Source organism: Somniosus microcephalus, chromosome 9 (genome assembly GCF_052327205.1).
Source record: "Somniosus microcephalus isolate GS21.2 chromosome 9, FLI_Smic_1.0, whole genome shotgun sequence".
NCBI lineage: Eukaryota > Metazoa > Chordata > Chondrichthyes > Squaliformes > Somniosidae > Somniosus > Somniosus microcephalus.
The window spans coordinates 23,421,723-23,437,732 of record NC_140995.1 but is presented as its reverse complement, the minus strand read 5'-3'; the positions used below and the strand labels follow the sequence as shown (position 1 = coordinate 23,437,732).

General features: G+C 47.2%; 1 protein-coding gene across 1 annotated transcript in view; it reads right to left on the bottom strand.

The window, feature by feature from the left end:
• Window positions 1-12,491, bottom strand: part of dlgap2a (discs, large (Drosophila) homolog-associated protein 2a) — a 212,390-nt gene extending 199,899 nt beyond the window's left edge. Inside the window, exon 1 of the mRNA XM_085996433.1 lies at window positions 11,416-12,491. Coding sequence (XP_085852559.1) covers window positions 11,416-12,417 — 1,002 coding nt within the window. The 5' untranslated portion in view covers window positions 12,418-12,491. The remainder of the gene's footprint in view (window positions 1-11,415) is intronic.
• Between the last annotated feature and the right edge of the window lie 3,519 nt (window positions 12,492-16,010).

Below are 16,010 nucleotides of genomic sequence, written 5' to 3'. Positions count from 1 at the left end.
TAGTTTGTATCCCCCTTGACCTGCAGCATGACAGGGAGAATGAGCAGAGGCGACACAGAGGAGGACATGCTGCACGAAGAGGGAGGAGGAGGAGGAGGGGGGAGAAGGGTTCACAACAGGAGGCCATACCTATCCAGGGTCTTCAGGAAGCAATTCTCCTACCACAACCTCAGAGAGGAGCAATGTATGCGACGTCTCCACTTCACTAAGGAGGCGCTCACTAAAATCTACCACCTGTTGCAGGCAGAAATGCAGCCTCAGAGCAGTGCGAGAACAGCATTGCCAGTGGCTGTGAAGGTGAACGTGACCATGAATTTTTATGCTCCTTCCAGGCTGGAGCAGGTGATATTTCCAACATCTTCCGGTTTGCCATTGCACTGTTGCATAAGGGAGGTCACTGAGGCACTGTGTGCAAAGAGAGGTGACTTCACTGACCTTGACCACTTGTGTAAGGTCATTAAACTTCTTGCGGCATTGCATCCAGGTCCTCGGGGCTACACAGCTGGCATTGACCGTGACGGCTGTCTGCTCCCATTGCCTTCCCACAGTTTGTCTGGAGGGCCAACCGGTCCCCTGTGGAAAGACAACCTCTCTCCACCCTTCCAGTATCTGCACCAAGGCCTTCAGTGCTGCGTTGGAAAATGTTGGAGACCACTCTCTCCCCGGTTATGCCATTAGTACGTCTTCTTCCTGCTCAAAATGTCTTCCCCAGCCACTTTCAGCAGCTGCTGCAGCCAGAATGCTCCTCCCCTTTCCCATGCTGCCCTATCTGGGATCAGCACATCAGGGATTGAACTCTGGATTGCCCAGCTCATTTTCATTCTGTTTGATGCATTTCCCCAATAAGTCACTGAGCGAGAAATTGGAACCATTATTTATTGATCATATATCTAAAGGCATGATGAACAAATGGTTGGCAAGCCAAAGTTGTTAATATTAATTTAATAGTTGATGGGAAATAATATTGATGATTGAAGAGTTGGCTTGGAGGGCAAGGAAGCAGAGTTTAATGAGACGGTTGGTAGTTGAGAAGAAGCCGGGGGGTTACTTTTGCTCTTTGGGATGACGCTGGAGCAGTAGGTGGTTTTGGCAGAGGAGAGTGAGGCTGAAGGGTGCTTTAGGTGGTCCAACCAGATCTGGTGATGGATATCTCAGTTGTAAGTGACTTGATATTTTTCCAAGGGTGCACGCAGAATGAAATGGAGTTGGAAGGGGATAGGGGGGCTGTGGGTGGCAAAGGATACAAGAATGTGGTAGGAGATGGCTTCATCGGTGATAGAGACCATGGAAGTAGAGGGGCCACAAGATGCCAAAATTGAGGGGGTGATTTGGTGATAAGGGCCTCACCAGCACGGTGATGGTTTTTGCAGGGCAGTGGTAGAAATTTTAGCTGGATGGAGTCTTTGGTAAGGGCATGAGTGTTGCCATCTGTGAGCCAAGTTTCAGTCAAAGCTAGGATGTCAATGCAATCATCCAAAATACAACCATGGATAACTAAGGGCTTGGTTCACGTGTGAATGGAAATGCTGGCGGGAGATACAGAGTGGATGGTGATTGATAATCTGCTGGCTGTCCCAGGAGGCAGTGGTAGATAGGGTGAGCTGGATAGGAAGGAGGTTGTGAGGTTATTCCCCAGCAGGTGTGCTGGGCCGGAAGTTCGCTGAGAAGGGCCGATGGGGCAGTTGGGGTTGCTGCTAGTAAGGAGGCAGCAGTAGACAAGGCTAGTACAGGAGCAAGGATGTCTTACTACAGTTGTACAGGGCCTTGGTGAGACCACACCTGGAGTACTGTGTGCAGTTTTGGTCTCCTTACCTAAGAAAGGATATACTTGCCATAGAGAGAGTGCAGCAAAGGTTCACCAGACTGATTCCTGGGATGGCAGGACTGTCGTATGAGGAGAGATTGGGTCGACTAGGCTTATATTCACTAGAGTTTAGAAGAATGAGAGGGGATCTCATTAAAACGTATAAAATTCTGACAGGGCTAGACAGACTGGATGCAGGGAGGATGTTTCCCCTGACTGGGGGGTTCTAGAACGAGGGGTCACAGTCTCAGGATACGGGGTAGGACATTTAGGACTGAGATGAGGAGAAATTTCTTCACTCAGAGGGCGGTGAGCCTGTGGAATTCTCTACCACAGAAGGCTGTGGAGGCCAAGTCGCTGAATATATTTAAGAAGGAGATAGATAGATTTCTAGACGCAAAAGGCGTCAACGGGTATGGGGAGAGAGTGGAAATATGGCATTGAGATAGAGGATCAGCCATGATCGTGTTGAATGGTGGAGCAGGCTCGAAGGGCCGAATGGCCGACTCCTGCTCCTATTTTTCTATGTTTCTATAGCAAAGATTGGGGGACCAAACCCAAGATCTTTCTAGTCTGTAGGGCTCAGTCACTCACCTGCTGAGTCATCAGAGCAGCAAGTGGGATAGCATATTCCTGACATGTGGCAAAGCAAACAGCTGTGAAAGAGTTTGAAAGTTATACCAATGTATGAGCTCGATGACAAAGACATAGGCCCGTATTTTCCGATCCCTACGGGTGAGTACGGGCTGTGTACACACCCGTAGGGACATCGGAAATGCCGGTTTCAGTACATGCTCTTGACAGATCGGACGCTTGCCCTGGAGAAGGGCCTCTGCAGGGGGAGAGTTCCGCTTTCTACAGAACCTCCGCCCGCAGAAAATACTTCGAAGTAAGGCCTGCTTTTACCTACATAAGAGTTGAAAAAAGTTAAAAAAAAAATTGTTTTCACTCATAATTTAAAAATACTTTTAAAAAAGGTAAGTTTATTTTTAGCCCCGTAAAAAACTTTAATTACTTTTTTCAAAAAATTTAATTTTTGTTTAAAATATTTAATTTAATGTAATTTTGACTCATTTTAAAAACGTGATGGTTTTTTAAAAATGTATTTAATGTTTTAGTGTGTTTTTGGGGTGATCTCCATTCATATATTTGACAGGTCTATCTGTCAAAAGTATGAAGGGAGATTCCCTTCTCCTATTGGCTGGCCTGGCCCACGTGATCCCAGGGACGCTTGCGAACCGCCTGCGCCCCCGGGATACATGGGCCCTGTGCATTTCAACTGTGGAGTGGCCCAGGACCGGAAGTGTCCGGACCTCGGGAGCCCTCAGGTAAGTGAATAGATTTTTTTCCCGATAGGAGATATCCGCACGCGGGAAGTCTCCTATTGAAAATTACAGGCCTGTGACTTTACCAACTTGCATCAATGAGACCTAAATAGTAAGAACTGAAAATGCTAATTAACAAGGTAACCTTAAAAAGTTCTTCTGTGTTTGTTCTTAGAATCTTTCTTCCACATTGCTTTGGATTTCTACCTATGCAGCGCATTTGAAATATTTTCTTGTATTTTCGTTCTGCTTCAGTCTGGCTTGTCATAGGTTTACAAGTTTATTAGCAAGTGCTTTGAAATGACCAACCATGCAAAAATAAATCACACCTTTGTATCAAAAAGTGTGACTAAGCTGCGAGAATATTACAAAGTTGTATAAGTGCAAAGTAAGCAAGTGGTATAAATAGCAGCACTGAGGTAGAATTCTCATCATGTTGTGCTGTACACATGGCCGGGTTGTGTTCTGCCAAAAGCCGGATTTAACTTCAAGCTGAAAGGGATAAAAGTTTGTCACAGTTCTCAGCCACCACTGCTGTAGCTGGAAAAGGTTCCTTTCTGATAACGTGGCGCGCTGTGCTGTGTTGTGTAACATGAAGGGAATGTCGCATGCTTGCTCATATCCACCTTGTGGCTTGTCAACACTTTCTTCAAGTCAAGTCAAGGCTGCTATTGTCATTGTAAGCTACTGAACAAACTCTGATTTCTTGATAAATTTGTGCAAATATTTGGCTGGCGGAATTATCAAGCTGAACACCATAATTTGCTTACGGTAAAAATAAAAGTATATGCATTCATGAGAGTAATGTTTCAAGCAGTAGAAAATTATACTATATTGATGCCAAATAACACAAGCCAATGGAACCAGATTCAGAAAGGTTTAGAACACTTAAGGATCTATCCTTGGCCCCCTCCTATTTCTCATCTACATGCTGCCCCTTGGCGACATCATCCGAAAACACAGCGTCAGTTTCCACATGTACACTGCCGACACCCAGCTCTACCTCACCACCACTTTTCTCGACACCTCCACGGTCTCTAAGTTGTCAGACTGCTTGTCCGACATCCAGTACTGGATGAGCAGAAATTTTCCCCAATTAAATATTGGGAAGACCGAAGCCATTGTCTTCGGGACCCGCCACAAACTCCGTTCCCTACCCACCGACTCCATTCCTCTCCCTGGCTGAGTCTGAGGCTGAACCAGACTGTTCGCAATCTTGGTGTCATATTTGACCCTGAAATGAGCTTCCAACCACATATCCGTGGCATAACCAAGACCGCCTATTTCCACCTCCATAACATTGCCCGTCTCCGCCCCTGCCTCAGCTCATCTGCTGCTGAAACCCTCATCCATGCCTTTGTTACCTCTAGACTTGACTATTCCAACGCACTCCTGGCTGGCCTCCCACGTTCTACCCTACGTAAACTTGATGTCGTCCAAAACTCGGCTGCCCGTGTCCTAACTCGCACCAAGTCCCGTTCGCCCATCACCCCTGTGCTTACTGACCTACATTGGCTCCCGGTTAACGCCTTGATTTCAAAATTCTCATCCTTGTTTTCAAATCCCTATATGGCCTCGCCTCTCGTTATCTCTGTAATCTCCTTCAGTTTGTTTGTTGGTGAGTGGTTTTGTGGGATTGGGGGTGGGGGTGGGGGTTAAAGAAACAGAAAGTGCGTCTGATGGACAAGATGAAGTTGGAGAGGATGTAAGGGGAGATGCGAGAGAAAGTAGAGAGGGATGCTGTTTAGGTTATTCATTCTATCCTAATTCAGGCTAAATGTTGGAATTACCAGAACTAGAAATAGAAACATAGAAACATAGAAGATAGGAGCAGGAGTAGGCCATTCGGCCCCTCGAGCCTGCTCTGCAATTCAATGAGATCATAGCTGATCATCCAAACTCAGTACCCTGTCCCTGCTTTCTCCCCATATCCCTTGATCCCTTTAGCCTTAAGAAATATATCTAACTGCCTCTTGAATATATTTAATGAATTGGCCTCAACTGCCTTCTGTGGTAGAGAATTCCACAGGTTCACCACTCTCTGGGTGAAGAAATTCCTCCTCATCTCTGTCCTAAATGGCTTACCCCTTATCTTTAGACTGTGACTCCTGGTTCTGGACTCCCCCGCCATCGGGAATATCCTTCCTGCATCTAGTCTGTCTAGTCCTGTTAGAATTTTATAAGTTTCAATGAGATCCCCTCTCATTCTTCTAAACTCCAGTGAGTATAAGCCCAATCGGCCCAATCTCTCCTCATACGTCATTCCTGCCATCCCAGGTATCAGTCTGGTGAATCTTCGCTGCACTCCCTTCATGGCAAGAACATCCTTCCTCAGATAAAGCGACCAAAACTGCACACAATACTCAAGGTGTGGTCTCACCAAGGCCCTGTACAACTGCAGCAAGACATCCTTGTTCCTGTACTCTAAATCTTAATTTTGTATCTATGGCCTTTTGTTTTTGACCGACCCCTGAACTACTGGAAATAATCTGCTTCAATGTACCCTGCCTCATCCTTTCATAATTTTAAACACTTCTATTATAAAACCCCGTAATCTGCATTGCTCCCAATTTTTTTAAGTCTTGTTCGTTTTTGTATTTCCTATTACGAAGCAACATTGTAGTATATTCAAGACAGAGATTGATAGATTTTTGAATATCAAGGGAATCAAGGGATATGGGGAATGTGCAGGGAAGTGGAGATGAGGTAGAAGATCAGCCATGATCTCATTGAATGGCGGTGCAGGCTTGAAGGACCAAATGGCTGCCCTCCTGCTCCTATTTCTTATGTTCTTATGTTCAGCCCCCCCGCCACCCCGAGATATCTGCGCTCCTCTAACTCTGCCCTCTTGAGCATCCCTGATTATAATCGCTCAACCACTGGTGGCCGAGCCTTCTGTTGCCTAGGTCCTAAGCTCTGGAATTCCCTCCCTAAACCTCTCTACCTCGCTTTCCTCCTTTAAGACGCTCCTTAAAACCTACTTCTTCGACCAAGCTTTTGGTCATCTGCCCTAATTTCTCCTTATGTGGCTTGGTGTCAATTTTTTTGTCTTATAACACTCCTGTGAAGCGCATTGGGACGTTTTACTATGTTAAAGGTGCTATATAAATACAAGTTGTTGCTGTTGCTGTTGTTGACTACTAATTAGTTATCACAGTCTTCAAAAATCTGGCACACCTCGTTGTGACAGTGGGGGGTAGCGAGATTCAGCTTTGAATCCTTTGCTCTGCTGAGGACCTAAACTCAGCTGCGCTCCTGTATAGAGCCCATTGAGAGGAATAGTCAGCTGGAAAGTCTCAACCAGGCCACTCATGGGGTCGATTTTCAATGTGCCGTGGAGTCGGGATTGGAGGCGTGCAGGGGGTTAAATTCTCGAATTCGGGGGTCCCGATATCATCCCGCCCAAAACCCGCCTCCATGTAAGTTTCAAAGGAGGTGGGTACCCGCCCCGCACTGGGACCCACCGACCCAAGGCGGGACGGGATTAGTGCCAATTAACTGCCTGTTAACAGGTAGTTAACAGGCAGTTTTTAGCCTAATCCCTATTTTGAAGGTTGTCGTGTGGGATTCTCAATGGCTCCAAACCACACCAGGTTAGAGGAGTCGGGCCGTCGGGTTGAAGGACTTGGAGGGGTCGAGATGTCGGTGTTCAGGTGAGTGATGGGTGCATGAGTGCAAAGGTAAGTGTGTTTGGTGTGTCTAACGTGTGTAAAGAAGTTTAAATTACCTGTACTTACCTTTACAGCCTTCCTTCCTCTAGGCTTCGGGAGTCCATCATTCAGCCGGCACAGAAAGCAGAATGGCTGCGATCTGTCAAAAGTGACAGCCTGCAGCTTTCAGTGCCGGTGAGATTTCTAACTGAGTCTGCGTAGAAGGACTCAGGTTAGAAGTAAGACTGTCAAGGGGAGAAATTCGGTGGAGCCGCAAACGGGGCGCCAAGCTCGCTTGGGCGCCAGAATTAGCGCAGCGATTGGAACAGTTGCGACCACCGGAAATTCAGCTTGAACGCCCCAAAAGGAACATGGGGCGAGACTCGAGGTGCTCCGTGTCCCCCTTAGGGCGCTGAAACTGAATATCGCAGCGCAACATGCCGCAGCGCCACACGCTGCGGCACGGCGCGCTGCGGTACTGCAGGCCTTCCTCCCATTCTTAAGGGGGAGGGGCCTGCACCAGCGCAAGCGGAGATCGCGAGTGCCGGCAAAAGAGCCCGGCACCGAGGAGAAGTGCCGGGCTCTCGGAAAACAGCCGGCACTGCCGCGGGGGGTGATCAGGAGGCCGGGGACGGAGGTGCTGGCAGGCAGCCACCAAAAAAACGGCCGCCCTGCACCTCCACCTTAATTTGCGCCACTGCCGCCACAGGAAGGACCCGTGAACCAGCACGATTTGTGAACAGCGCTACAGAGGCGGGCGCTACTGAATATCGAGATCGGGGCGGTAGCGGGGCGCTGCACACACCGATGACGTCATCGGTGGCGGCGCAGCGCAACAGGCTAACGCCGCCATTAGCGCCCCAGCTAAATATTGCGGAAGGCGTGGCCAATGGCGCTAAAGCCACTGAGTGCCCTCTTTAGGCGCTAACTGGTGGCGCAGCCCACTGAATTTCTAGGCCTCAGTGTTTCACAGCTTCAATCAGCTGTGAAACACTGATATTTCATCTGTCAACACGTCTTGACAGATGAAATTTCAGTCTGTGACGTCACCTGTTGCCGGGTGGCCCTTAATTGGCCTGCTGAGCCCGCTGGGCGGGCTCAACAAGGTCAATCAAGTGAAAATCGCGTGGGTTGGCCGCATCTCGATGGAGGCGGGACTACAACCCCGAAAGTTGTACTCCCGCCTCCTTCCCGGCTTCTGAATGAAAATCACCCCCATAGTGTGTGTGGGTTCTAGGCACGAGTGTCACCCTCTGAGACACCGAAGTTGCATGGCTACGAGTGAGAATCATCTTTTTCAACAGGAAATTGTGGACGACCCTGAACTTCCTCCAAGTGAACATATTGGGAAGGTCAGAACCACCTTATTCAGCTCCTGCCAAAAATTTGCATCGTTACAATTCGACTCGCTTGTTCCTTGGCGAACCAGATTGTACGGAACCTTTGTATCCTGTTCAACGTGGAGCTGAGGTGCAAACCCCGTATTGTCCCCATCACCAAGACCACTCACTTCCAACTCTGCAACATTGCTTGCCGCTGCTCCAACTTTAACCCCATTGCCTCTGAAACCCTCATTCAAGATTTTGTTATTTTCAGACTCTACGGGCTCGAATTTCCAAGCCCCGAGGAGGCAGGTTTGGAAGCGGGAGTGGTGGGAAAATTGCAGAATCGGTGGGGGGGGGGGCAAGAACCCATCCCGCCCCAACCCGCCTCCGTGCCAATGTCCCAGGAGGCGGGTACCCGACATGTGCTGGGAGCTGCCTCCCCGAGGCGGGAAGGGGATTAGTGCCAATTAACTGCTTGTTAACAGACAGTTTTTTGCCTAATCCCTATATTTAGCCCTGAAGTGTGGGCTTCCCGACGGCTCCGAACCATGCCAAGTTAGCGAGGCGGACTGTCGGTCTGAAGGAGTTGGAGGGGCCGAGATGTCCGTTGTGCAGGTGAGCGATGGGTGTGTGTGTGCAGAGGTAAGTGTGTGAGGTAAGTGTAAAGTGTTTTAATAAGTTTTACTTTACTTTCTCCTGCAGGCTTCCTCCCTTCAGGTCTCGGGAGTCCCTCAGCTCACCGGCACAGAAAGCAGAATGGCCGCTGAACTGTCAAAAGCTGCAGCCTCTGCTTTCTGGTCTGGAGAGCTCTCTAACTGAGTCTGTGGAGAAGGACTCAAGTTAGAAGACAGATTGTCAGTGTTTGACAGCTTCACAGAGCTGTCAAACGTTGGTTTTTCATCTGTCAAAAGCTCTTGACAGATGAAATGTCAATCGCTGATGTCACCAGTAACCAGGTGTCCCTTAATTGGCCTTAATTGGTCAATCAAGGGAAAATAGCGTGGGTTGGTCACAAGTCGATGGAGACGGGACTACAACCCAAAAGGTGGGAGCCCCGCCTCCATCACGTCCCCATTGATAAATTCGAGCCCTACTTCTCCAGTGCCCTCCTGAGTTCCATCCTTTACAAACCCCAACTTATCCAAACCTATGCCACTTGCATCTTGTTCCATGCTAGGTTCCACTTGCCGATCACCCCGTCCTTGTCAACCCCTATGGGATCCCTGTCCCGCAACGTATCAAATTGAAAGTTTTCATCCTTATCTATAAATCGTTGTACCACAAAGGGAGATGGTTGTGGTTGTTGCCGGTCAATCATCCCAGCCCCAGGACATCGCTGCAGGAGTTCCTCAGGGCAGTGTCCTAGGCCCAACCATCTTCAGCTGCTTCATCAATGAACTTCCCTCCATCGTAAAGTCAGAAATGGGGATGTTCGCTGATGATTGCACAGTGTTCAGTTCCATTCGGAACTCCTCAGATAATGAAGCAGTCCATGCCTGAATACAGCAAGACTTGGATGACATTCAGGCTTGGGCTAATAAGCGGCATGCAACATTAGCGCCACACAAGTGCCAGGCAGTGACTATCACCAACAAGCAAGAATCTAATCACCGCCCCCTGACATTCAACGGCATTACCATCGCTGAACCCCCCACCATCAACATCCAGGGGGTCACCATTGACCAGAAACTTAACTGGACCAGCCACATAAATACTGTGGCAACAAGAGCAGGTCAGAGGCTGGGTATTCTGTGGCAAGTGTCTCACCTCCTGACTCCCCAAAGCCTTTACAACATCTACAAGGCACAAGTCAGGAGTTTGATGGAATACTCTCCACTTGCCTGGATGAATGCAGCTCCAACAACACTCAAGAAGCTTGACACCATCCAGGACAAAGCAGCCCGCTTGATTGGCACCCCATCTACCACCTTAAACATTCACTCCCTCCACCACTGGCGTACCATGGCTGCAGTGTGTACCATCTACAAGATGCACTGCAGCATCTTGCCAAGGCTTCTGCGGCAGCACCTCCCAAACCCGCAGCCTCTAGCACCTAGAAGGACAAGGGCAGCAGGCGCATGGGAACATCATCATCTGCAAGTTCCCCTCCAAGTCACACACCATCCTGACTTGGAAGTATATCGCCGTTCCTTCATCGTTGCTGGGTCAAAATCCTGGAACTCCCTCCCTAACAACACTGTGGGAGTACCTTCACCACACAGACTGCAGCAGTTCAAGAAGGTGGCTCACCACCACCTTCTCAAGGTCAGTTAGGGATGGGTAATAAATGCTGGCCTTGCCAGCGACGCCCACATCCCAGGAACGAGTATAGAAAAAAACCTCTGCAACCTTCTCCAGCTCTACAATACAGAACACCACCAATACATTTCCCAATCTTAAACATTCAGTAACCTCGTCCCCCAGAGTTACTGCTGCTTACCCTTCTATTCATTCTCTTCATTGTTTGACTTCCTCTTCTAGAGCTACCACTGCTGGCTCACTCTGTGGGTATCTCCCAACCACCATTGCCACCGTTTCTCTTCCGAATCATACTCACTCCAGAAGGTGGCCTCATCCTATGGCAAACCTCTGCTGGCACCTGACATTTATTTAGTTAAACTCCAATAGGGAGTTACATCCATTTGTTCACTGTATCTCCACCCACTGCTCATATTGTCATGCTCCAGCAAACATGTTCATTGAAGTCCAGCATTGCCCGGTAATAAAGCATTCACCAGGTATAAGGCATTTTACAGGTACAAAGCATTGCCCGGGTCTTTATTTAAAATTTGTCACTAAAATTACAATGTTACTCAATAGGAGGGTGCGGTAAGCTATAATGCATTAAGTTAACAGAATTGCTGTTTACCTATTATGGATATTACTGTGAATGCCAACAGAAAACTTCAGGTTCCAATGCTTGGGGATTTAATTTCCTCTGTGCACTACTTTCAGTGAACTGGTTAATGTGTTTGTGCTAGGCTAGGTTCCTGTCTGAGCTAGCCTAATGCAGTTGTCAATCTCTTTATATTACATGGTTTGATTTCCTTGATGCAAGATGATGTTAGAATGAGATTTTATGATGGCTCAACATCAGTCAAAAATTGTATCATTGGATCCGAGGTTTGTCAGCAAAATGTTAATTACATGTAACATACTGCTCTTCTGGTTTTATAGCTAGGTGGCTTGTAATACAGTTGGTGCAGTAGTTAACTTCCATTATACTCAATAAACTCCTATCAAAAACAGCAACAACATACTAAGAAAATGATGACTGTACTGCTAAAATTAGAAGTAAGACTGTCACTTACTTGCAGGTAATGACATGGCCTTAGAGATGATTTTATTTCCTGATGGACAAGAGGTTTCTCCAGATTAAGTGATGACTTGCGGTAGGCTTCCTTGGCCTGGCTTACAGTCAGTGTGGACCAGGAGCTTCTTTTCATATATTTCCCCTCAGGTGTCATGGGCAATCCTTCACAAGCAGAGCATTTAACATCGTTGTTGCTTTTTGACGTCTTCAAAGTGAGATCACTGAAGGCCCCCTGAATATTTTCCGGATAGTACTGAGAGATATGGTCGATGTGGTGTCTGCTCATCGCGCTCGCAGTACGGTAAGTACTATCACTGTCTAGGTTGTCATCTGAGCTCCACCAGGCAGTCATCGCAGACTTATGCTTGGGCTCTGGCTTTCGTTCTTTGCTTTTGCTCCTTTTGCCATGTTTGGGGTGGTGGGAATGGTGGTGGTCATCCGAATGCCGACCTTCGCCCTTTGTGCCGTTCACGTTTCCTTTCGAGGCCCCTTCCAAAGAGTGAGATTTGGTGAAAAGTTTCTGGACGGAATGGACAAGGTGCCGTATTCTGCCAGGGCTTTCGCTTCGCTGCTCGGTGGTAGTGGATGTTCGCTGGTACTGTAGTGTGTGAAAACCATCACGTTGCAAAGGCAATTGCTTTTCAAACTGGTCCAGCAGATTCGCCGGGATGCGATTAATCTTGCTGCCCGTGTGCGAGATGCTGGTACAGTCATCCCTGGAATCATAATGTGAGGTGTAGTGCATTCGGGGGAAAGTACTGCTTGACATGTGCTCCCCTACCATCATGGGAATCATACATTCAGAATGTATAGAACTTCGAGGCGAACAACGGTGATGGTCCATTTGGCAGCTGTCGGTTGGGCTGAGCAAGTATGACTGCCTAGAATCCAGGCCATGGTGCATATGGTCATGAGAATGCTCACAGTCCTCAGTCACCAGACCACAAGTGTGTGCTGAGCTGAGCTGGGGCTGCGTACGGCTACTAGTTAATCCTTTCATGGTCCTTGATGAAGGAGAATATATGTCTTCATTGAAGTGCAGTGAAGGTGACCATGACAACTGCTGGTCTGTCAACAAAAGACAACAACAAAAAAACAAGTTAATGTAAACAGCAGTAGAGTATTTGATGGCCTTGCATTTTATTAAACACCAGTGAATGCAAATAAATCAATGCAACCTGGACCAAGCCATTGATTTTATATCCTACTTTACTCTAATAAAAATTAATGCACGCTACATTCACGATTTCATTTCAGCAGTTCAGCAGTTTATTGAAGCATGGGGAGTTAAGTCTCATCTGTTTCCACAAAAAATACTGGGCATAGATATTCCAGGCGTAAAAAAAAGATTTGTGACCAATAAATATCCCAGTGATTGTAATTCGCTAAATACCAAATAGCTTTACCAGCTCTCAAAATACGCAAGTCTTTTGTATCACAAATCATACTCAAATCTATTTTTCATAAGTTAGAGAAATATCACTTCTTAATGCATGTAGAGGTTAAGATTCCTTGCGTCAATAGTTTCAATAAAATCTCAGTTAGTACTAAACTGTAAAATTATTAGCAGATAGAATTTCACCTCTGTGGTTTGTAAGTTTAAGAAAACTGCTATTATATCATAATTTTTAGTTTAGGTTACAACTATTATATCACAGAATTACATAGAATTTTACAGCACACAAACCTGGCAGGGGCGCTTAGGTAGTAGCGCCGCAGCGGGGCGAATCCCACACTGCACGTCAAATTCGCCGGCCCCGTAGCGCCGCCGATAACAGTTAGCACCTCTGTCACTTTCATCATGCAGATTGTGACGTCAGTGAGTGTGCAACGCTCACTGGGCGCCCGATCTGCAAACTTCAGTAGCGCCCCCTGTCTTACCGCCTCGCGCCGACAGCGCCAGGAAGTGGAGGCGTGAACCAGCCGGCTGGCGGGGCGCTACTTAAAGGGATGCGCCCCAGCTGTCAAGGAACCTCCGTTCGAAAGGTCAGTTATGAGTGGCAGACAGTGCAGGATGTATCCGCAGCCAAATAAAGGCTACTTAGTCCACGGAGTGTTGCGGGTCGTCAAAGAGCTTTGCATTTCATCTCACAGCCTATCGCCATTCCGCACTCCCCTAATCATTGGGGGCTGGTGTGCAGACTCCAGTGACGCTCCCCTTTAATGGCTGGAAGGTGCCTGTGCTAATGCTCACTCCCGATTACACACCTCATATTCATTATCGCTTGGAGCCTAATGCCACTCACCTATGCCATTAGTGCCCGATTTAGCGCTCCCCTGAATTCTTTGAGCGCTGAGTCTGAATTTAGCCACCAGCGAGATTGATTAGTGCCTGGCGCTAAATTTCCAACTTCTCAAAAGTTAGCTCCCCTTCCTGGGCGCTACTGAATTTCTCCCCCTATGATTTATAAAGCGATTTTGTTGCTCTTAGTGCGCAGAAGAAATCTTCCCCCTACTTGACTTTCCAGGAATTAAATAATAATAGTAACTCGTATATATTAGATTGAGTATGAAACATTTGAGAGTGAATTGCAGCTGACTGTGGGATTGCCTGTTAGTTTAGGATTGCATACAAACCCCAAACAACTCCCTTCAGATCGCATAATTTTCCACAATAAATAACATGAAACAACCTTGAAACCACAACACTTCGGGGACCTTATGGCATTGTGGATCAGCACAATGTCCCTTCACTTTTGGGAATAGAGTTTGAATTCAGTCCAAACTGACGGAATAAAGTCTCTTCTCCTAGGTTTTTAAAAACTGAATTAAAATTTTCAAACCACCATAGTGGGATTTGAACGCATGTTCATACTAGATTATTGGTGCAGACCTCTGGGTTACTAGTCCACTAACATAACCACTACACCACTGTACCCTCCCACACACACACACATCATATATTTTTCATTACATTGTGCCTCTGTGTGAAACATAATTCATTATAGCATTACTCAAAATATTGTACTAATAATACGTGCCTGTGTGGCACCTTGGGCATCTTATTACGTTAAAGGCGCTATATAAATGCAAGTTGTTGTTGATGAAAACTTTGAATGATTGCACAAAAAGTTCAACTCCACCCCAAAGTGTAGGCTGACATTGTTCAACTTGAACATAGATTTGTGCTGAAAATATGTCAGCAAGACTTTTCATATTGCCATAGCAATGTGAATTAACTAATGGTTACGAGGCCAGAAGAAACAAAGGCACTGCACAATAGTATCATGACTGACTGACTATCTCGGCACGTTTTAGTTATACTTCAGCAGGAAATGCATTAGGCTAATTCCACTTAGCATTTTTATATAAACCAAGACCTGATATTGCTCTTCTATTAAATCCTTCACTATGCTGTGACATGCTATTTCAATGTTGCTCACTAACATTTTGTTAAGGGTCACAAACCCAACTAATCTCTTAATTGAACAGCACTCTCAACAATACTCTTGTTCTTAATCTCCATTGCAATCTTTCTTGTGTCTTTATTTTATTGCTACTTATTATGATCAATGCTCTTCTGAACTTTTTTCTCTTGTGCCCCACACTGGGGGCTAAATTGGATAGCCCCCAAAAACAGACGCGGAGATCACAATGCGCAATTAACCCACGCCCATTGATTGCAATGCAGGCAGCCTGGCAACTTCGTGCTGCCTGTTCAGTTAAATGATCTCTGCGTCCAGCGAGTTCATTGGCTGGACACATCAGCAGGGGGCCAATATCATGAGAGGCTAGCACCAGTTAAAGCTAGTCTGCACTGCTTAAAGCGAGCCTGCACCTCTTAAAGGGGAGGTGCATTGTGGCTGGAATGGGTTTTGGGAGTCGTGGTTGAAGAGATTCGGAGGAATGGTACAACAGGGGAGAGAGCGGGCGCCAAGGTTTTCGGATTTTGCACTGGAGGACTTGGTGGAGGAGGTGGAAGAGAGGAGAGATGTCCTGTATCCGCAGGGGGCCAGGAGGCCCTCCAGACACATGGTGAAAAGGCAAAGGGAGCAGACAGCCATGAAGGTCAATGCCAGAAGCCAAGCCCTGAGAACCTGGATGCAGTGCCGCAAGTTCAATGACCTAAGGTCAATTAATGCATCTTGAAATGCCATATCCTACCAACTGCACCAGTAGCCTCAAGCACTGCTAAATGCACCACACCGCTATCACTCACCTACCAACAATCTCTATCAATCAGGCCTCATATATTCATATGCATCACCTCACCTTCACACACTTAGCACTGTTGCAAGCCTCGCACCCACATCTCACAGCTTGCACACACTGCCAGCTATTCAACCATGACAGTCACATCAGCCAAACAGATTGCACCACACTCACTGACACACTTCCCTCTCTCTTGCAGGACAAGGTGGCACACAGCCGGAGGCAGCAGGAGCTAACCGGAAGAAGACAGGTGCGCCTGCATATGTTAACACCCATGGAGGAGACGGCGCTGGCCATTATTGGGATGGTTGTTGCTGAGCCTATGGCTAGAGGTGGGGTTGAAACAATAAAAAGATGATGGCATCCTCATACCTAATCCTCCTTCTCACATCCCACTTCCCCCTCATCCCACACTCTCCTCTGATTTACAAGCAGATGGTG